Source organism: Drosophila persimilis, unplaced genomic scaffold (assembly GCF_003286085.1).
Source record: "Drosophila persimilis strain 14011-0111.01,24,50 unplaced genomic scaffold, DperRS2 tig00000000-arrow-pilon, whole genome shotgun sequence".
Lineage (NCBI taxonomy): Eukaryota > Metazoa > Arthropoda > Insecta > Diptera > Drosophilidae > Drosophila > Drosophila persimilis.
Window position 1 is genome coordinate 1,509,223 of NW_020825288.1, and position 23,035 is coordinate 1,532,257.

The window sequence follows — 23,035 nt, forward strand, 5'->3', positions numbered from 1 at the left end:
ATAGTAGCTGTGGCAAAGCCGATTTTTTGGATACCCTTCTTAAACAGATATCGATTTCAGAGCTGAGGGAATATTTATGCCATATTTGATGGCCCAAGAGTCTGGTTGAAACCAAAATACCCCGTCCACAAGGGTATGTAGAATATGCGACAGGGTTCACAGACAAAGTAGAAAGGCAAACAAAGCCCTGGACCCTGGTAGGACACGGAGCCAGGGACAAGTCCAGGGCCAGGGCCAGGGCCTGGGCCAGGGACAGAGACCGAGACAAGGATGTCAGTAAACAAAATCACAATTAACTGAAAATGACAAAAAATAACAACGCCAAAGGAGCAGCGAGCAGCGAGCATGTGACAATGGCGGACGGCAGAGGCAGAGGCAAAGGCAGAGCGTTCTGGGCGTCAAGGATATGCGTCTCGCCTTAAAGTGTTAAAAAAGAGACACCCAGGACATCCCAAGGTCTCTGGGAGAGGCAAATGAGAGAGGGGGCGCGTGTGCTCGTCATAAAGCATTTTAATTGCCGTTCCCCCACATTCCGTACTATGGAAGAGGGTTTTCCGGCTTTTCCCGGGAGAAATGATTAGGGGAGCTTAATACTCGTACCCTCCGCAGTTTATTGAAACGGAAACAAAGACAACGACAACGATGAATATTTAGTGATTAGAAAAGGGTTTCTTCGGCATCGGCTTCTTGCCCTCGTCATTCACCATCAGACATTTCTGCACGGCCTGGTGGAAGTCAGTGCAGAGCGTCACGTCGCACTCAAAGTCGTAGGTACCCACCCGAATCGGCTCACTGCAATACTGATGATTGTTTCCACGTTCTTCTCCGTCTCCGACAGTGCAGCTGGCTGCTTTTGACAAGGACTCCCTTTGGTTGGCTTGAACTCCTGGCAGATAGTCCATGCTGGTCGCTCGGGAATCTGCGCAAACCTTCGAGCCTTGATGAAACATTTCACTCTCAAAAGGAGGTACTCACCTGTAACCGCACAGTAAAATTATCGATTCGATTTTCCAGAGACTATGCCTGCTCCACGCGAAGCGAAGCGAATGCCTCGAATGCCAACCGAGGTCCCAAAGGGAGTCTCCATCACATGAACATGATATTTCCCGGAGGATCTCCCTCCGGCTTTGTGTCAGTAGCTAATTTATATTGCATTGCTATTGGCATTGGCACTGCAGTGCCTCAAAGCTAATTGCAAACTGCACTTGGCGGCAGGAGCAACCGTCAATGCACTGGCAAGGTATTTCACGGGACTCATAATCGTAATTTGTTTCTCTTTCGTGTTTGCCTTTACCGTTTTCTGCATTAATTACGAAACACACAGTCGAAATAATGAAACGCAAAGAAAAAAAAAGCACTCAACAAGCAAGGGATTTCCCCGAGAGGAAATGAGGGAAGTGCTGACTGGCCTTTATGCCCTTAAGGTATCTTTAAAGGTAGCCCAAATTTGCAGATTAGCTTGCAAATCACCTGGATTTTGGGGAGGGCTCTTCGAGTTCTTTGAGTTAATTGTGGGACAGGAAGTTGCTAAACAACTTGGGAGCCCATTGCTCGAGGGCAGTCTTAATGGTTCAATCTTAAATCTTACCGAAACTGAATTTGTTTAAAGAGTTCTCCGAGCATATAAATTTCTAGGCAACAAATTCTAAAGCAACGTTTGAATAACTCGAAATATACTTAGATTGAATTTCACCTTGCAGTATACGTACGTATAGTATGCATTTTATAGCCAAATATGCATTTTGTAAAACCATCTCTTGTGCATGTACATTTTATTAGTATAATATTTGCATAGATGCGAATCGTGAGCTGAATCTCGCATAGAAAAGTTAATCTTATCTTGGCATGGAAATAAATCCCACACAAATCTAGAATAAACTTCATATATAAAGATTAAGTATACATATATTATATATTCCCGAGGCTTTTGACTCCTCTACTCCCATTCTCAAGAGTCTACAAATGGGTGTATATTATTTGTAGAGTATTTGGCTTTGGCGAGTGCAGCGGAAATGCTTTAATTGCCAGCCAGCATGCAAAAGTGTTTGGGCTTTTGGCTCGACTATTTTTGGCTTTTTGAGGGACGACTGAAAGCACACACATCGAGCAGCAATTAGCCGTGCTGCCAGCCAGCCAGCCAGCCAGTCAGCCAGTCAAATGTTTAAGCATAATTCGCATTAGGTTTTCTGGGAAGGGAAGCCCATGAGGAGGAGGAGGAGGAGGAAGAGGAGGAGTGCCACATATGCGATATGCTCCCAGTTCTCAGTTCCCAGTTCATGAGGCAAACGGAATATTTCATTAAATTATTGCCAACCACAAAAGCGGCAAGCAGACACGACACTGAGGCAAATGCCGCTTGATTGATGCTATGTGATGGGATTGGGGAAAATTCGAAGGAAATTCTCCCCGTTTTGGGGCCATGTTCATCAGCAGTATACAATTTCCACTCACTTTGTTATGAATATTTAAGCAAATTATATTTGTTCTCTGAAAATTTCTGTCTATCTGTCATTTCTGTGCTTACAGCAGGGGCCATGTGAATAGATGCGACAGCAGCTGATGCTTCTTTTTAGCTGCTGGCAGGAGCAGGAGCATTCGGCATGCTAATTTCATTTTGTTTATTGTTTTGGCTACCACTTAATTGGCCCACTCCCCCGTCCCCCGTCCCCCGTCTCCCGTCCCCCGTCCCACACCCATCACATCTGTGCCCCCCAACATCCCATCATCCAGTCATTCAGTCCGTACCCTGCTGGGCCACAGAAATGTTTATAAATCAATCAACATCAATAATGTTTCGGCAGGCAAGAGATGGATGGGCTAGACCTGCGGGAGGAGAGCAGCCCGCACAGTGCCAATTAATTTTCCCTCTTTGAAGCAAGTTTTGACGCACTCTTGGGGGTTTTCTCTTCAACTTTTTAATACAGAAAATGTGTAATTCGGAATTTGGGAACTATTTTGTTGTATGCAATCCAAGTTTAACTCAGAATTTATATCTAGTGGCTATTTCTGTTGAGCGATGACTGTCTTTCATTTGTTTGAGGCTCTAAATATTGTAGCGCCGACGGCAGTCCTTCATGGCCTCGTTGAAGCCCTGGCAGACGGACAGGTCACTGTTCTCCTCGGTGCACTTGAGAAACTGCCGCAGCTCGTAGGCACAAGGACCATCTTCGACAAATTCGCCGGAACGCTGGGCCTGCACTGGCACAGGAGGCGCTGCCTGCTCCCCCTGCTGGCTCGCGGGGACGGAACTTCCGCGACCGCCGCCGAACAATCCAGTAATGCCGGCGCCCACGGCATGACCCACGGCCGATCCGGCCGCCACGCCCGCTGCAGTGGTGGCCATGTCCTTGAACATACTGCCTGGGCCACGTCCCTTGGTTGCTGCCTCCGGCGCGGAAGCTGCGGCTGCAGCAGGTGTTGTAGCTGGTGTTGTGGCTGGTGTTGCAGCTGGTGTTGCAACTGGTGTCGACTCCTGTTTGCGTGGCTGCGTTGCTGGAAGACGGCTGCTGCTGCCTCGGGAGCTGGGAACGGGAATCGTGCAGCTGCTGTTGCTCCTGGAGCTCTGGCGACGAGCCGATCCGCCGGATTTATCTGAACGTTGACGGGGCATTTTCTTACTATATTTAAGGCCAAAATCACAGACAGAAATTGAACAAATTGATGCAATGTTAAAATTATTACTGCCTGCCGAAAACCAGAATTTCGAATGCTTGGAAATCACAAGGGATCTGATCTGGCTTCGGTATCTATAGACTCGAAGGGCACGGCCCACTCGGATTACAGAGGATTGTCGAGTCTGCTTTCAGTTCCGAAATTCAGATCTTTCTTCGGGGCAGGTCTTGGGTGTCCAGGAGCATCCAGACATTCGATTCTACTTTACGCTTAATGACTGCTTCATTGGATATTTGTGTCTCCAACCCTACCCCACTCGTCGAGCGTCTCATTACTTTTGACAGAGACTCGGACCCGGACTCGGACACGGACACAGCGGTAGCTGCCACAGAGAAATGTGGATTTCATTTGCATTTCCACTGTTGCCCAATATCTGTGGGCTGCCTCCGTTTCACGCTTTCAATTTCGGACTCAGAGTCGTACTCGAGTCCGTGTGTGTCTGCGGGTGATTGCACTTCGGATGAATTAGCCTAGTGCGGCCATGCATGGCCATGGTGCGTATGAGTAATGTGGCTACAAGGGAAGATAATTGGCGGCACTCACTTCCATTCTACTCACCTAAGTGGCTGCCTATTACACCTCCTTCTTTGATGCGACTGAAAGAGAGTGCTGCCTCAATTACAATCGAGGCAATTTTCGACCAAAGACTTTCCCCAAAAACACTATTAAATTTGCACAATACTCGTACAGCTCTTGAGCAGACCTGCCTTAAAGGATACCATTCATAACTGCAGGACTGCTGGCCTGCTGGACTCCTGTAGAATGGAAAACATTTCGAATGCGGTAAATTACAGTTAACGATTTTGTAGCACAGCAATTTGCCTTATCTCTAGATTTCTATCTATGGTTTGCAAATGTATTTCCACGTAGCTGTCCCACCATTTGTTTTGCCTGCCGTGCCACGGGTAGGCGTCTAGCCACCCAGTCCTGGCCCTTGTGCAGACCCCATCCCCCCTTACGGTCGGTCATTGGCTAGAACGAAACGAAAGCCATTGTGGTGGTCGGCGTGTGTGCTTTGAGGCCTGGACAGCGAATGTAGGAGCCGCCATAAAGGTGTTGAAATAACTGCTGCACAAACGGAGTTGTTTTTCCATTTCTTTTTGTTTGCCTTCCCTTCTGTGATTTTCTTGGCTTTTGTTTTGCGATTGCAGCTTTTCCAGCCCACCAATTGTTATGCCGTTTTATGGTTATTGTTGTGCTGGTGGCGGGTCGCAATGCAAATTGCCGGCACATAATTATGTCGCAGCCAGAGCCAAGGAATGGCAAAGGAATACCGACCTAACACTAAACTTTGCTGCAAAGAATGGACAATGCGGAGTAGCACTAGTTTGGGGCATCCCAGGGCAACTTTTTGTGGATTGTTTTTTAGGTGTGAGAATTCGGAGAACTTTTCCATGTCTAATTAGCAGTGCAAAGGACTCTTCTAGCAGCAGCAACTAATTTATATAAAACTCACTTTGGCTCCTGCAGGCAATCGAAATAATAGAAAGAGAACTTTTAATTTGCCAACGCCCTTTTGCCGGCAAGGGGACACGCAATGGAAACACGGAAAACTTTTAGAGAAACAGAGCCAGAGACAGAGACAGAGGTACCCACTCGTAGTGTGACCGGACTGTTCCGTACCCTCGGCCAAATCAGATACTAATTGCATTATCCTTGTGTACTGATGATGGCTGGCCCACGATAAGAAAGCAATTTCAATCTGCCACCACTCCAGGCATCCAGCAATCAATGAAAAGTCTCTTGAATGGCGGAGCGGATCCTTTTAGGGTATGCGCAGGGGTGCGACTGCACTGAGCTTTCATCGAGTGTCAGGTCCGCCTGCAGTTGCATTTCCTGCTCCTTGACTAATGATCGCGTGCCAATGCGATGGCAAACTGCCACTTGGACAGTCGGAAGGTCCTGAGAATGGAGCCGAGAGTACTACTCACCAGCAATGCAAGCAGTGCAAGCAGTTCACGCACGTACTCCCCCGGAGCTCCTTGAGGACAGGCAAACAAATGAATTTAAGATTTCAGCGGGATCGAAGCCATTTTTTAAGCTCAACAAACGGAGGGCCGCTCTTAATTATATTTCCATTTCCCATTTCTTTTTCCCTTTGCTTATTCGGAAGGAAAACTTTGCCCTGAACCTAAGCTGAAAATTAATGATTGCACTTTCGAGTGAGCGCCGAAAGGCGAAAGGATGGATGCACGGGGACTTCATCTTACAACTTTGTAATGTGCAGATTAAAATTTGTCTGCCTCTTGGGCAGCCGTCTTCTGCTTTCTACTTTCTACTTTCTGCTGAGTTTTACACTTTTTCTTCTTTATGAAGTGCGCGGCGAGAGCTGCCCAGAGGCCCATGCCTCAGAGCCTCCTCTTTAATGTTTAAGTGGCCGCAAAAGAAGTTTTTAATGAAAATAAATCATCTGCACACTTGACTGCCTACACAGCGCATACATAAGGACTCCTACTAACCTACTCTCTCTGAGGAGCGACGACTATGCTCCACTGCCACGCAACTGCCGTTCCACGGGGGGATTTATGGACTCCAGTTTGACATCCAATATAAATCAGGGCCCCCGGCGACACTCTGGCAATGCAATTAGGTACTGTTCCAAATTATACCAGATCACGAAACGGATTCCCATGCCCCCAGGGCACGGGTTAGAGACTAATTGGGTCCAAGGGCCATTGCGATAGACAATTCCTCTTCATGGCCCTGCTCCTGTTCTGGCCACAGGTGTTTATTTAATTAATTTACATAAATCAACTATACTACACACACTCGACTCGACTCGCATACGTTAGGGCTTATCGTTTGTGCATTGCATTTAATAACTAATTAATTTTAAATCAGCTTTTTGAGCTCACCAAATTATTTACACTAATTAAACGAAGGCCAAATCCCAGCGAAAATAAACAAAGTTAAGCCTGAACGGATCGGAATGTTTGTGGCGGTGCACATTGCTCATTGCACACATTGCGTATGCGCAATGTCTGGATTACACTGGCGTATACTTAATCAAAATGTTATCGTCCAACTCTTTGGAGCACCAATGTTTAAGGTGTTCTTTAAATATTCACTTTTACCAGGTCCGGTTACTAATTGCCAACGTCAGCAGCAAATTCCTCACTCGAAAATTTGGCAAAATAAATTGCAAAAAGGCAAATAAATAATGCACACTTAAGGCGGCCAAGAAAAGCAGCCGTGACGGGACGGGCAACATGCAAATAACGCCCGGCTTTTTCGGCCCCGGCAAATCACTTTGAGTTATTGTATTTAGCCTTCAACACGGCCAAAAAGCGCAAAGTAAAACAAGTAGATACCTGAGACTACAGTGTCTCGACAGGGCGATACTTGGTACTCCTCGAGGGACACCACTCTGAACGAAGTTCTCGACCAGCACAGGGAGGAGGGACATCCTTTTATAACCAATTACTGGCAAAGAAATAACGGGTCCTTCTTAGACCTGGTTTTTCCCGTTCAGGCTGTAATAAATTTCCTTCTTTCGTGGCAGCCAACATACCCTTCAACCCGCACAAGTACCGTGTATAATAAATATTTTAAAGCTTGAACATGAACACACACTCAGACACTCCGGCACTCAGACACAAAGTCAGAGGCATAGGCAGAGGCAGAGGCAGTGGCACACGGGAAAGGTGTCTAACAGCCACGCACTTTGGGCGATGATTGATATGGCTGCCATGGGGCCGTGCCGAAGGGGGGAAGCTCTCCCAGCCAGCCCCTTTTCCTACCTCCCTACCACCCCACCCCCCGACCCCACACTGCCCAAATAAAGAAAACGTCGAGTGTCAAAGTTTTTGTGCGCGCTTAGCGCATTTGATGAATTGTTAAAAGAAAATCGCGCGTATGTGTAAACAGCATGGTCTACGACAAAGAGTGAGAGATTTTTGCGGGGGCGGAGTGACTGTGTGTGTGTGCTGTGTGTGTGAGTGTGAAAATCAACAGTGCCAGCCAAAAGGAAAGAAAAAAGAATGAACGTGCGACGTGCGAGGCTTTTGAAGCTGCCGACGACCGACAACCGACCAAATGGCGGAAGCCCCAACACCCCGACACCCCAACACCCCCAACAGCTGCTGATGATGATGGCGGCTGATGTCGGCAAACAGTCGTTGGGTGGAAGGAAAGCCATTGAAAAGGAAATCACTGACTGGTTAATGCCCTATCCGATAGAGAGCCCCTTTGCAGGAATGTCATTTGAACTTTAGAAAACATTTCGAAATTACGAGTTTCATTCGAAAGCAAACTGAAATGGAGAGACGAGTAAGGTCCTCGGGGAGGGAGAGTCGTCAAGGTAAGGGAGCGCCTGCAAAGGAATCCAACAAGAAATGGAAGGATTGCGGTCACGGCAAGACCTTGCACATCTCTGAGTATGGTCCTTTTGTGGTCAGGACTTGCCCAAAGAAACCCCTCTCGGAATACAAGTTAAAGCGAGCGCGTTACCCTATGATGCTGGGAATGTCCAGCCAAAAGATCAGCAAATCCAAAATAAGTTTAACCCTCGAAAAGCCCCCAATGCTGGCGACATCCTCCCAGTCAGAGTTGGATCTGTTCAAGTTGGATACGATGATTGATAGGATCTGGAGCGACTTGGTGGACAAGCACGCGCGACTGATCAAGGCCGGCAAGAGACCGGAGGAAGTGGTGGACAGTCTGAAGTCGCGCTACATTCAGCAAACTCAGCGGGTACTGCTGAATGCAGCGGGATCGATCACCAAGCCGGCGGTGGGAAGAACCCGAATGTCGAACCCAGCCTACGTCACGCACAGACAGCTCGTCGAGCAGCAAATGGAGTGGCTGTCCACGAAGAAGGTGGCCAAGAAGCTATACCTCCTGAAAGAACTCCTGGAGCAGAAAAGGATGCCCCAGGGCAAGCAGGATCGCCGGATGCTGGAGGAGTACGGGGACTCCAGCCAGCACTACAACGGCTTGCTGATGGTCTTCAACAAGGAGATTCCCGTGGATCAGCGCAACCACCAGATGGACACCATTTCGAAAACCTTCAAAACGATTATGGATCAACTGGACGACTACGCAAGTCGCTCGAGGATGCAAAGCTCCAATGGCAGCATCTTGAGCAAGGATAGCGACGGCCAAGAGCCTCAGCTTGAGGTGAAGACCCTAATTACCCTCGAGAACATAGAGGCCACGCGGGCCGAGTGGATGCAGTACTTTGCGGATCGCACGAGGACGCCCTTCGAGCAGAAACTGTCCGCCATCCGCCTGCAGCGTAAGGAAGCTCTGATTGCCGAGAAAATGGAGCTGAAACGAATCAAGATGGAAAAGCGGAAGGAGTTCCTGGACCACCGACCCCTCACCGAGCTATACAACAATCCCCGGCTCACCCATCGCATGCGGCAGGTGCTCGCGGAACGTGCCGAGCAGGCACGTCGCCAGGCCGCACAGTCACAGTCACAGTCACCGTCAGAGTCGGTTCATGTTCATCCGAAGAACAAGCCTCGACGACCGCGGAGTTCCGCGAAACGCCTGAGCATTTCCGATGTTGTGCTGAAGACCATGGAAGAACGCGGCAGCTGCTGCAAGTGCCAATGGATTCCGAGGTGGATCAAGATATCTTGAGAGGAGAGACGATAGATTATTCGACGAAAAATCATTTTGATCTTTGATCTTTTGTGCCGCAATATTTAAACTTTATTCAACAAATTAAGCAGCAAAATTCAGCAAGTTGGTATCTTATGTATCTTCTGTGTGCATTTCGTGATAAAGCAAACATAATTTCTTCCATAATTCTTTTCTTAGTCATGCCATCTGCATCCCCGATAGGCGTAGGGTATGTCCTGGCAGGCAAACCTTTGCTGGCTCTTCACTTTTAATCTGTCTTAGACTGACTAATACACACACACACGGACACGCACACATGCGAGTATGCATATGTGTGCTGTCATTCCCCCATTTTTCTCCCACACAGTCGCAGTCTTCCTGGTATTTACTTGGATTCTGCGTAGGCACCTAATCCTTGTCAGAGAAGCCACATTCAGTCTGTGTGTGTGTGTGCTCTTCAAGAGGCAAATGAAACGACACTAATACACACAGACGCACACACACGTGCTGACAGATACACCCACACGCTCAGACATCACATCAAATCATCAATCACATGCTTTGGTGATTCATTGAGAAGCTTTTCCTTTTTGCTTTTGGATGGATCCTCCTCGTGCCGCCTGTGCTTCTGCTGTTGACGCTCTCAAAAGGGGAGTAGGATGCGGCAGGAGGGGGTCTTCATTGGGCAATCATGTTAATAATCCCGCAAGATGTTGGCCACCAGCCATTAGCCTGGCCATTAGGCCTGTTATGCCTTGTACCTCCTTCCCTCTGCCCTTTTGCCAGGCAATTAATTTAAACAGTTTTAAAGCAGACAGCAACAGCAGTGCCAGAAACAATAATACGAAGTAGGGAATCGATGGATCCATTGGGAATCGATCCCAACCATCTCTCCGGCAACAAATTGGTTCGCTTCTCTCATCTGCCGAATACTTTCTGAGGTATGCAGTGCTTTCTTCCTGACCCTCACGCACATTTCCACGAATAAATTATTTGTATCCTTGACCCCCTCTGAAAAACTCCAAAGAGAACCAAAAGAAAAACTAAACGAAGCAGCGCGAAGCGAAACGAAACGCAACACTAAACACACACAAAGCAAAAAAGGGAATTTGTTTATTTTGATTTTTGGAAAATCAATTTTGGATTCGTGTTTATTTTCGATGTGGTTATCCGGCGAACAGCCATTGGCAGAGTAAACAAATCGACGCTTTTTTGCGCAGATGCCACAAACAGACACAGACACAGCCCTGCCCCTCCCTCGAAATGTGCAAAAGGTAAATATATATAACTAAAAAAAAATATATATATATGTGTACGTGTACGTGTACTCGGTACACCTGTCCGTATATCTGGGTTTTGGGTGCCATTAATGTCACAAGTGTAATTGTTTTTTAATCGCATTGATAGCAGCAGCAGCACCCGCCGCCAAAAGCAAATTCCGTTCACAAAATTATTTCGAGTGTGCGCTAAAACCACTTGAAAACCGCCAAGAGCTTCGAAACTGACCCAAAAAAACAAGAACAAGTGGGAATGGGAATAGGAATAGGAGTAGGTACTATTTGTACTCGTACTTGTACTCGTACTCGTGTGAGTGTCGTGCCGTGAGTGTTAATGCTCATAAACTAACAAAGACAAAGAGCGTTAGAGAGCGGCAGAGAACGGTAAAGGTAGAAGAGCAATTGACTTAAGCTGTCTACTTACACACACAAAAACTACAACTAAAATGCCGCTCACACACGAAAAAGAAATACAGCGAAAATGGCGATACAAAAATTTACATAATGCCCCGGCGAAGCGGCAAAAATGGAAAAAGAAATACGGCTACAGCGAGCAGAGTGTAAATGTGGATGGGTGGCAAGTGACTGGCAAATGGCAAGTGACACTTGAGCGAGTGCTTCTCGGAAAGCGGAAAAGCGACGCGCCGGAGTAATGGCGGATGGGTGACCATCAAAGGGATAGGCGAAAAGTGTCCCCCCCCCGCACAGGGGCATTCTGAGGAAATTAAACTCTGCTGAGGAGTGGAGAGTCCTACTTTGAAGGTTCGGCCAAGCTCTTCCCTTATCCAACGGAAAGTTAAAGTTTATATCTGCAAAACGAACAAGATTAAAGTTGGAAAATAATACCCAGCCCAGCTACTGTCCAACTACTTATCGTAGATACTCCAGATGTAATCAAAGTTCACTTCTAATGGCTGCTAATGGCGCCGCCCTCCATTTATGTACTTTTCCTGGCCCTCTTCTCCCTTGTGCCTGTGTTCTGTAAAATGCATTATATCAGTTTTGCTTGGGGCTCCGGCTCCAGCCCGAGCCCCAGCCTTCCCGGGATATCCTTATGTACCCCGGATACATATCTTTATGTGCATAAACTTGGTCATATAGATATGTTTCAGCAGCCTGGAGTCGGGTTTTAATAAGCACTGCCTGAGAGTGGAGAGAGTGGAGTGGTGGATACATGGCCATCAGTGTAGAACGTGCCACAAGCACCACATTGTAAGATTTGATAAAAAGCCATAAAAAGAAAACCAGAACCAGAACCAGAAGCATAACGGAGTCAAGACAAGGCAAAGCAGAGCAAAACTTAAGGCCAGAGACCAGGCCAAGACTATAAAATAATAATGAAGTCAATTTCAATGATGTTGTTGTGGCAGGAACATCAGCAACAACCACTTCCCTTAACCCTGAATCGCTGCTGTGGACAGCTGAGGGCAACAGCAACAGCAACAACAACACAAACATCATTATCCAAAGAAAAAACAAACAATGCCTCACGACACATGATTTCCTGCTGGCAGCCATTTCTGGCCATGTCTTGCCTTTCCGGTCTGGGCGTCGTCTTTCGTCGTTTCCCTAAAAGGTAGCGCTTAAAATTTCCCCCTTTTTTTTGGCAATTATCTTATGATTTTCATTGTTGTTTTCAACAAGTCCCTTAAATAGGCTACATATCAACCCCAAATTTAAATAGTAAGATGAGTAACGCCCATACATTTCTGTGGTGCAGGTGGTGGGGTCACGGCTCTCTTAGCACTTGAGCAGAGAGTAGAGTAGTATTTTTTAGAGTATCGAATGTTCGTCGTTCCGCTCCAGTTTTCCCTCCTGTTTGTTTTCGCTGTAAAACTTATAACCAATCGTACCTATTTACCACGCCCACGCCTCTACGATAGTTATTTAATGGCACACGAAAGTAAACATTTATGCCATTAATGGCAAAAGGTGACCAAGGCGAAGACGAAGACGGCTAAGAGCAGGACCGGGGAGGGCTAAAAGTGTTGGCTGAGCTGTCAGTTGGAAGATTGGTCGCATTTACGGATAGTAGTTTTCGTATTCACAAACTTTTCAAGGCGAACTTTTAAATGTTCTTTCTTGACCACGAAACTTGCGCAGAACTTCTAAAGGAGCAATCGAAATGCAGAAGAAATAAACTCGCAGCAGCTCTTTGAACAAACTGTCTCGTAATGCCTCTTCCAAGGAATAGTCCAATTATATTTCCCAATTCAGAGGCATTACATGGCAGTTTCCCCACTAATTGGGGGGCAGCTGTCCTTTTCGCCAACCTATCAGGAGGTAAAACAGGGCAAAATCAAGGCACCCCTTGAGTGCCTAAGCGTGTTAGTGTCAAGCGGCTTATCTATTATCATTCGGTTGCATTTCCAACGAGGGGCAGAGGAGCAGAACAGAACAGAAGAGAACATCGCCTAAGTAAACCTTTGTCTGGCAGGGTTGGGGCTTCATTACGCTTGATTTCTTCTGGACACACTCCAGAGGAGCTCTGTCCGAGCGTCATAATGCCTTGTGTCTGTGAGAAGTCATATGAATGCTACTTCCACTGCTGTTGCCAGCCAAACAATGGTTGCGAGCTCTCGTCATTCAGTCTGGGATTGGAATGGGACAGGGACTGAAGGCTGGGGCTGGAGGATGGAGGATGGCGTGCCGCCGACAGGATGTGGTCACAGGATGCGAACAGGCTGCCTGAGGACTTGGCTGGCACTGCAGTCGAGTGACCAGCCCAATGACTGACACCACAGAAGCAGAGCATGGCAGAGCAAGAGGAGCAGGCCACTGGGTAAACAGTTCTGGCCACATAATGAACTGAAGGACTGCCGTCTCCTCATCTCCACCTGTTGAGGGGAGTGCTGTTGTTGTTGTTGTAGCTGTAGCACACTTTTTGCACATTTACCAAGTTTATGTAATTTACACAGGCCCGTCAACAGTCACACGTCTCGCTGCGTCCTCCAGCCCCGCTCCCTCCCTCCCCCCGCATGCAGGGCTCTTTCCATTTAAATGCTCTAGTTCCTCCGAGCTGCATTCCGCCTGTGCTCCATGTTGCCAGTGTGCAAACCACAAGCGTTTCGTTTCGGTCTGAATAATTGACCAAAGGACGGAAAAAAAGGCGGACGAAAATGTATATCTAGAGGGAAAAAATGCTGGACCACAGCAAAGGCAAGGACAGAGCGAAACAAATGAATAAACAAAATTTATGAAGCACACCGCAGAGTTAAGCGGAGCGGTGTCCTCCGGGCTTGGGATTTAAACTCTGCATAAAAGATCTATCCATAAATCGGCTCTAACTATTGGGGGACTATCTAAGTGAAGGAAATGCATGGTTGATGGAAACCATTGAGGAGCCTAACCCATCAGAACTGTCCCTCAAGGTGAGACAGTACTGTTCCGGAAAAAACAAAACATATTTCCCCTTCATATTCGTATTTCAAACAAGAAAGTGGATAGCAAATGGTGTATGGATGGAGGGGGTGGGGGGTCGGTCTGTTCTGGCAGGCACGTAACTAATTTATTTATGTATTTCTCATTCGCCGCATTCACACAAAGGACCCTTCTGCTCTTGCCCACAGGCACATTAGCCACAACGGATGTTGGCCTTTTCATGCTCTGTTGACCGGACGAACGAATGAATCGTTCTGGGGGCAAACAAGTGGGACTCGACGAGTGGGGCTCGACGAGTGGAGCCGAGACTGACCAACCGAAATGTCAATAAATTCATATGAAGTTATCTCTTCCAGACAGCTTAATGCGTATTTTTATGGCCTAATCTAGAGTCAAATTTTTCTTGCGCTCCGCTCGAGTGGAATGTGCCTTTGAGGTCCCGAGCTCCCAAGTCCCAAATGCCGCCATAGTCAAATTCACAGACGCCCGGACTCACCTTGTGGCTCCGTCTCGTATATGTAGTGTGGTCTGCAAAGAGATGGAGAATAAAAAGACTGGTTAAAATGGGGTTCGATCATGGGATTATTAGAAAGTATCGAAGTGAAGTTTGGGTCTCGTTTCATATGGCAACTATCGAAATAAACCCACACATATGCCGACAGCTGATGAACCCAATAAAGCCAACTCGAAGTGCCACTCAGGACCAAATGACAGCCGAAATGTTGAATGAAATTGAAGGGCCGCACTCCCACTACTCCCACTCTTGTGCGCCATTGAAAAATATCTTATATTGAATCTCAGCGACCCAGGATGGTACTGAACATAAAAAAGATTAACGCCTGTGCAGGGTTCACATAGAAATGGGTCAGAGTGCGCCGTTTCTCCATCTCCATCTCTGTCTCCGCCTCCGTCTGCCAGCAAAGAGCCTTCGGCTGACAGCAGTCAATGACATGGACATGGGTGGGAAAATGGGAAAGCAGCTATAGATACTATATGTTCCCAGAAGTCCCATCCTGCTTCTCCCCTGCCTGGTCGCCTGCTTCCTCCAAATTCAATGTTTATTTTAAACATCCAGTCAGAGAGAAGGAGAGAGAGAGACCTCTTAGTGTGTCTCCTCTATCCTCTGTGTGGATCCCACAATCGCATAGCATTGCATTTCGGCTGTTGCATTATTTATAGTATTTGTGCTTGATTTTTTATGCCCTGGCATACGTGATTTCGCATAAATTGTATGGAACAACAAGTAGGAATAATATATATTTGCGAGATTGCGACCCAAGAGATACCGTGGAAAGTGTAGAAAGAAGAGAGATGGTAAATTTTGGTAAAAAAAAGAATCTCTTGCATTCTTTCCCATTTTTCAATACCTTCTCCATTTGCCAAGTTCTCTTGAGACCTAGGTTTGAGTATCTACAGATCCACGACTGGTGCCCTATGATCTTTAAAAATATATCCACTTTCTGGTGGATCTCACAGTATTTTCATTCTTAGCGTAATAATTATCCAATTATATGAGTATCTTTAAAATCATAGATTCCACAACATCTGAACCTTCTGTCAACTCGTAATGAATTTGGAAAAATTAGTAGGTAAAAGCTTTATCTACGAGTCTCTCAAAAATCAATGAATCAAAAATCAGTGGATTCCATAGCGATTCAACTATAATTTATACAATAAACATTACCATCTATTCAATTAGTATACCCCCGATCTCCACGAGGTACCCACGGGTACCCCAACAATTTCTGCCCCCGTAGGCAGAACAGACTTGCAGCTTAGCTTCCGCCTTCCTCCGTTCTTTTTTCCACTTTTGCATTTGCATTCGTGGTGCACATCGCAATCGCATCGCTTGTGCCGAAGCGGCAGAGTCGTCTATTATTCATGCCCCAGACAAAATTACTGGAATAAACGCAGTGAGCACGAAAGGCGATGCGGTAGCAAATAAATAAATGAAATAGCAATAAAAGGCCCCGGCTTTAACCCATTAAAGAGAAATACGTGCAGAAATACTTTCTAAATGATAGCAATATTTACTGACTGTCTGAACTTCTTCAACTATTTTTGGATATGCTATCTTTTGGCCTGATATCCAAGTAAATCATTTTATTTTCTTAACCATATCATCCGTTTGTAATAATTTATGAATGAATTGGTCGGCCTGTAGAAATGGGAGCATTTTTCATATCTGAGAGAGCATGGAAATCTCTGCTTCATATGGTTTTCTTCGACACAAAAGGGTACCGGTATTCCAAGAAAATCCTACTACACTTTCAGGCAGCAGACATATGTTTCGTTTCCAAGGAATACCGGAAAACTTAATCAAATTGTAATCTCTTTATCCAAAAGGGGAAACCTTTGGTTAATTTTCCCCCGTTCAAGGGGAATATCTGATCAGATTTCGGGCCCTTTTTGGTTCTGCCATCATCAGGGGAGGCGGTGATTGAAGAATAATCGAAGCCTTATCGTGGGGGCTGAGAAGGTTATTCCGAAGGTGTTTCCAGGTGTTGCCGCTGCAAATTGAATAAAATACGCAATGCGTAATCGTATGCCACGCACAGGACAGCCGAGCACGGAACACAGGACCTTGGCGGAAGTGGAGGCGGTGGCTCTGGTAGCTGTGGGCGTGGCGGTTCGGCTCATAAATACTACGCCAAATGTACTGTTAACTCGTATTTTTCACACAAAGTGTGAATGTGCCTTAGCGTGAGACACAGTTATTTAAAGCGAAAGAGAAGCAACATTACGCAACGTTCCAAAACAAACCAAAGAACAGACCCAGAAAAAAAAACAGTACCAGACAGACGCAGAGAACGAGAGACCGGCGTTAGGTAGCTCTGATGCCGGGGCTAACTGGAAAATTGTGTAAATAAACAGTATTAAATTTTCCGCTTGACGGCTAATAGGACAGCCGAGGCAGCCCGACACGCAGCCGGAGTGGGTCACGGCGGACAGCTAGAGAGGATATCGATTCCATACTGAGGAGCCTTCGAACTGCGTGTCCAGAGCGGCGGAGGAGGAGGGAGAAGATAGAGCGCAGCTCTACTTCCAACTAAATTTACAACAACTTAAGCCATAAAAATTGAAACGATAGCCGTAAAAATAAGGCTACATGGGGGATAGGCAACGGGAGTGGTCTCTCCGTGGCTCCTCCACTCTCCAAGAGGTCTCTGCACGCTATCTGCCCCTCAGCAGGCCGGCTGAAGGAGAGGGCATGGGAATGAGCATTGGGATGGGGCAGAGATAGGGGCAGGCAGTGGCAACGGCAACGGCAACGGCAACGGCAACTGCTGATGCTGCGTCTTGGCTGGGCGCCACTTAACGCCACTGACAGCCCCAGAGCCGCATCCTCCACTCTTATTCTCAACGTCTTATGCAAAAGTTCATTGGGGGCAACAGTTTTCTTTTTCGTTTTTCGTGCTTCTTTCAGGCTTACCTCCACCCTGCCATTTGGGTGGGTAACTTTCGTGGCGCACACACAGAACAGACGAAAACTTTGTGCGAGGTCGTGCTGCCAGATGAGGCGCCACGCCACCGAAGAAGAAAGCCACAAGGGGCATGTGGCAGTGTTTCCCCTGTTGTGTTGCTCTGTCTTAATTTGCTCGGGATGCTTGAGAACACGACGCTGGAGAAAACCAACCTGAACTACAGTGATCTCTGGCCACTGGAGGCATTCGCGCAGCCCAAGAGCCAGCTCCACTCTAAGCAGGCTCCACTGTGGCACATAAATTTAAAGCTGGCACAGCTCGTCCAAATTTTATGCCCGGTACTTGAGGAGAACGCATGTACTGGTGGGGTATACACGTTTTGTGGAAGAGTTGCAGTGTTGCATGATCCAAGGAAACCAAATCATGTTGTATTCCCCCCTCCAGCAAAAGTATTAGCAGGTCTCTTCCCCAGTAGTGGGTAGGGTATCTTCTAGTCGCCACAGTTGCTGCTCCCTTGTTGCTGCCACGCTTTACGGAGGCAGAGAGAGAGAGTCGAGAATCGTCCCCCCGCCCCCCTGGAGGCAAACACTTCAGACACGCATATGCAGAGACTTAGTTTTTGGCCCGGGGTTATCCAATCTTGAAGCTGACATTTATGCGAGTCTAAGTTCTATTAACGTACACCCACCAAAAACTGTGGCACTCACCCACACATCCGTTAGCCGCCTGTTCCTCGTGTGTGTGTGTGTGTGTGTGTGTGTGTGTGTGTGTGTGTTTGTGTCTACGTATGGGTATCCTTTGCCTCATCTGCAGTTTATACTCGTGTGTATGCCCCTGTTCGTGTTGACATTGATTGCGTGCGTGCGGCTGACAGTTGTCCGTACAAGCTTAATAGTAGTGCGATTTTAATTGAATAATATGCAAGATTCAAGACCCCAGCCTCCACCTCCACCCTGACCACGACCCTGGAACCCGCACTCCGCACCCCGGACCCCCATCAAAGACAAACAAAGAGAAGCAAACTAAAGTTGAAGTCCGCTTTGGGTGGAGGACACGATGTTTGTGCATATGACAGGGAAGGCATGTTTGCTAAGACCCCCCCTAACACTCTCTCTCTCTCTCGTTCGACAAGATTTAGTAGCGCTATAATTGTCAATGGGCCATTAGGACGATGTCCTGGCTGCCGACCGACCGAGCCCCCTGCGGTCATGTCAATCACTCAGCTGTGGGCCTCGGAGATGGCCGCGTGATGGAGTCTGATGGAGGCCTGGATTCCCTTTATTCATTCCAATCACAATCACAACTTTTGCGTCGGTCACGCATTCGTCTTTGATTCGGTCCTCGCCCATCGATGATTATGGGGACGATGATGAAGTTCCTTGGACTCTGGCCGCACATATTTTTGTTATTGACATCGAAGATATGGGGCAAACAAAGCGGAAGTCATTCCCGTTCCACTTCCCATCTATTGTCCGGATGCGTGGTGAATTCTCATATGAAAAATCAATAAATTATTGGATTTAATGTATACATAACTTGTATTATTATGAATTACTGCCGCTCCAGTGGCTCTGATCTGGCAGGTCATGCGTTAAAGTTGACTTTGATGGCCCTCCCATACCCCATACTCCCTGCTGCTTGTTCCAGGTCCTGCTCTGTCCAAGCATTTCCAATTAAAGCAGGACAGTCTCCTCCTGGCCAAATATTTGTGATGTTTGCGTAGCTGGGGCCATAAATTAAGTTAGATTTCAATTAGAGGCTTGTATGGACCTGTCCCACAAATGAATAAGGACCATAATTGAGGTCCAGTCTGTTGCATCTTTGTCGCAAATCAATTTCGAGGGCGACGACTGGTCTGCCGAGATGATCTCAGGCTAAGAAATTAATATCTGGCAGGTCAAAATACTGTAGTGAAATCCTTGGCACACAAAAAGCGGTAGAGTGAGATATATGGATGCAGGTCCCCCTCCCCATCGCCTTCCACCAAATCCTTGAATCCATGAGCCAGCAGAAATGTCATACGGAGGACCTGCTCAAAATATATGCAAAAATAAAACGAGAATAGCGGAGGAGCAGGGCACAAGAACGCGAACATGTAAAAAGAAATTGAAAACGGAAGGAACACACAGGACGAAGAAAACAGGAGCGCAAAAAACAAACAAGCGCCTGACATGCAAAACAGGCAAACAAGCAACGAGTTGGCCCCGGGGAAACGGCGGATGGGATGGGTGGGTACGAAAATGATGGGGTGTACTGTGGGGGGTGTGGAGACCAGACATACAGCAACAAGAAGCAACTGAAAATGCGCTGATAAGCGAGGCGTGCTCACCGGAAGCGCCCAGGAGCAGCAGCGGAGTAGCAACAGAAGCAGCAGAAGGAGTAGGAAAATGTAACCAAAACGAAATGCGAATGACAGAGAGGGTGATAGAGAACAAGTCACAGAAAGGGAGGTCCCATACACAGCAGAGCACAGAGATGACGAACCAAAAAAAACCTAGCAAAGTGGCATCGTCGAGGCTTACAGATTATGCTGGTACGGGTACTCGCTCTCCATCGTCATCTCTCGGCAGCAATGGTCGACATCCTGAAGGCCTTTCAGGAGCAGGAGCCGGCTTTGCATATCTGAAACTTGTGAAATATTATCCGAGGATTTATTCCAGCCAAATGTGCACCTTAAACGGGGATATCAATAAATTGACAACGATTTTTCCAGGAATTTTTCAAAGGGGTTAAGCCACAATATGCTGAGGTGCGTCTTACATAGCTTTAAGGCCAGAAAAAGCTGCTTAAATAGGATTTTTCCAAAAGTCCCTCAGAAGCTGAAACCAGAGCTCCACCAGAGACCTTCCAATTTGCCAGCTAATTTCATTGTGTGCCCTTCATGACACTCGACAATTAGACCCCAATTCTGCATTCTGCATTTTGCATAGGGCATTCGGAATAAAGCGCACGTTTAACTGCGCGGATTCCTAAATAGGGGGATGGCTGAGCGGATGGATGGATGGGTGGATGGATGTGTGTGGCACGGTGAAAGGAGGCTCAGAACGAGGACATCGGCCGCGAGGTAAATGCCAGGCACAAGTGCAGGTGCAACAGAACAGGTGCCAGTCGGCGGACTAGCTGTGGGGGTCAGGCGAGGGTTTTTAGGGAACATTCGGTCGGTGGCACGCGCCAATTGATGCCATGAATGCTCATAACGAGCAGTCAGGCGGGAGGGCGAGGCAGCAACAGCAGCAGCAGCAGGTGTAGCCCTTGAGGCTGGTGGCAGGTGGAAAGCGGAAAGTGAAAAGTTGAGAGTACCGACTGCCATTGCGAATGAAACAATGCTGAAAATCAATAAAAACCATTAAAATGCAAAGAGAAGGCTGACTGTGGCTCTGCCTAGGAATGTGAAGTTCAAGCAGCAAGGTGGCATGAAGCAGCCTTCAGCAGGTGGTGGCATGCAACTTGCGTGATTGGAGTTGCCACCGCACTCGCAGAACTCCCTTCTATAAATAGATTCCAATGGCATAATTGGCGACGAAGCGGTTTCCATACCCAAAATCGATGCCAAAAACCGCTTCCAGAACAAGGTCGAGGACAAATGGTGTTGAAAATGTGGGATACCAAAAAAAGAACACGAAATTTATTGCCACACGCAGGAGCTAGAGCGGCAGCAGGAGCGGCTGTGGCTGTGGCAAGTGTCGAGCTGCATGAATTATGTGCGAGGCAACCTGAGGACGCACCCGAATGCAAATCGGAAACTAAATTCGCCACGAGATTTATGTGGCACACAAGGAACAGAAAAAAAGGAGAAGAATGGCTAGAGAAGCCCAAAGAGAATCTCGTTTGAGTTTATGGAAACAGCAGGGCACTATATTTCTCATTCCCTATCAAAAGAATGGATATCATAAGAGACCTAAAAAAAGAGATTATTCAACGGCCAAGAACCATTCGGAAAATATGTATGTGTATGTTTTCCACTAAATTAATGCTGAAGTGTTTTCCAGCTTTAATTTAATCATTTCCCCCGAGACTGTTTTATGGTGAAAAACATATCAAATCCATTTCCGGTACAGTGCAGTAAATTAAATATTTTCCCAATCCGAACAAAGTGGAAATTCGTGTTTGCATATTCATGGCTTGTGCTGGGGCTGGCGCCGATGCTGACCACAAAATGCATTCGATTAATAAATAAAGCCAATTTGCATAACCAGAGTTAGGAGTTAGGAGCTAGGAGGATATGCAAATGCCATCAGCTGCAATGCAGAAGGTTCCTCTGTGTTCTGTGAGAGCTCCATCAATCATGCACAACGTTTTGGGTATTCATATGAATCGAGGATAGAAATCTATGGATATATACACATATCCAATATGCACAGACAATGCTCGAATGTGGGCGACACTGTCACCAGGTGGCTGTCGATATCTGCTTTATCTCTGGGTCGCTTTGGCTTTGGCTTTGGCTTCGGCTCGGTTTGTTTTTGTCGGGCTGGCGCTTAAATTAATTGAAGAAATAAATACCACAAATATTCGGGCCAGACCATGCATAAAGATTATGTCCGAATGATAAAGCCAAACCCACACGCACCCAAACACCGAGCCAAAACCGAAAGTGAATGAATATTCGGACCGGACCGCAGTAAAACTTATTAACTTATCAAGTTTGGGTTCATTTATTTTGGAGATAGAGAGGCAGAGAGAGAACTGAATGCAGCAGGCCTGCAGATTGCGATTCAAACATTTGGAGAAAATGGAAAAAATGCTAATGGGAAAATGGGAATCGCCAGCCGGCTGTAAACAAAATCTGTTATGGCCAAATAATGGCAACAATATCACTGTTTTATGAGTTCAAATAAATATTTTCACACTTTGTACTTGAACTCGTGCGCCTTAACCATTAAATGATTGAATGGGTTAATGGCTTTCCTGACAGCCGCCCGGTAAACAATCCATCCCATCCCACAGGTCTGAAAAATACTCTTTAATTATTCATTTTCCCCCTTAGCAGAACGGTTTTCCACTCACGCCGGGCCTGCATCTCCCATAAATACCAAATAGATATCAATTATAATTAAAATGAAATATTTATAAATAGTTATTTGTGTATTTTTAGCAGTATGTCATTGACTCTTTGTTCGGGTCTGGGTCCGGGTCTGGGGTATGGGCTCTGGGGCAGCGTGGCAACGCGAAATGAATCGCTTTGGCTGTTTGTTTGCCTTTCAGTTCGCCTTTTTTGCGCGTTTTGTCGGTATTTTATTGTAGATATTACGCATACGCAATGCTGGACGCCATCGATAAATAAGTAATTAAAGCGCCTAAATAAATAATTAGCGGAACATTAGTGTCGGATGTGGGCGTTGTCTGCATACCAAGAGCAGCAGCATATCTGCAATTGAATATCCCCATTAGCCTCTTTTTCGTGCTCCCGCAGAAGTGTGTACATTTTGGGGAGGAGAAAGATTTGCAGGAGGGAACAGCATCTTTGGGAAGGAGAATAATTCATACCCTTGCCTTTCAAGTATCTCTGATTATAGACTAAAGTTTAATGTTTAGTCTCGTATTAACCTCTTGACAACCTCTCAGTTCTCAGGACTATTCTATGATCAGCTCATAAGAACTACTTCTTCACAACAAATGATATATTGTTTTCTAAATTTTAGGAATAAAATATCTTATCAAAGCAAACATTGAAAGATAGTCCCGACCTACATCAGCAAAGATTTTACGCAG

General features: G+C 46.6%; 3 protein-coding genes across 4 annotated transcripts in view; 1 reads left to right on the forward strand and 2 right to left on the reverse strand.

Annotated features, from left to right (window-relative positions):
- Positions 1 to 23,035, reverse strand: part of LOC6594753 (5-hydroxytryptamine receptor 1) — a 51,707-nt gene that overhangs the window by 21,778 nt on the left and 6,894 nt on the right. Inside the window, exons 1-2 of one of the 2 annotated variants that reach the window (XM_026995291.1) lie at positions 18,031 to 18,057; positions 14,395 to 14,426 (exon numbers count right to left, since the gene is read on the reverse strand). The gene's annotated coding sequence lies outside the window, so the exon portion shown is untranslated. Of the gene's footprint in view, positions 1 to 14,394; positions 14,427 to 18,030; positions 18,058 to 23,035 lie in introns of those variants that run through there. The other variant, XM_026995290.1, reaches the window with a different exon arrangement.
- LOC6594751 (coiled-coil-helix-coiled-coil-helix domain-containing protein 10, mitochondrial) lies at positions 2,900 to 3,682 on the reverse strand. The gene has a single exon (XM_002020367.2). It carries the CDS (start codon positions 3,608 to 3,610, stop codon positions 3,044 to 3,046), a length of 567 nt encoding a protein of 188 aa, XP_002020403.1. The 5' UTR covers positions 3,611 to 3,682; the 3' UTR covers positions 2,900 to 3,043.
- Positions 7,908 to 9,421, forward strand: LOC6594750. The gene has a single exon (XM_002020366.2). It carries the CDS (start codon positions 7,930 to 7,932, stop codon positions 9,256 to 9,258), a length of 1,329 nt encoding a protein of 442 aa, XP_002020402.1. The 5' UTR covers positions 7,908 to 7,929; the 3' UTR covers positions 9,259 to 9,421.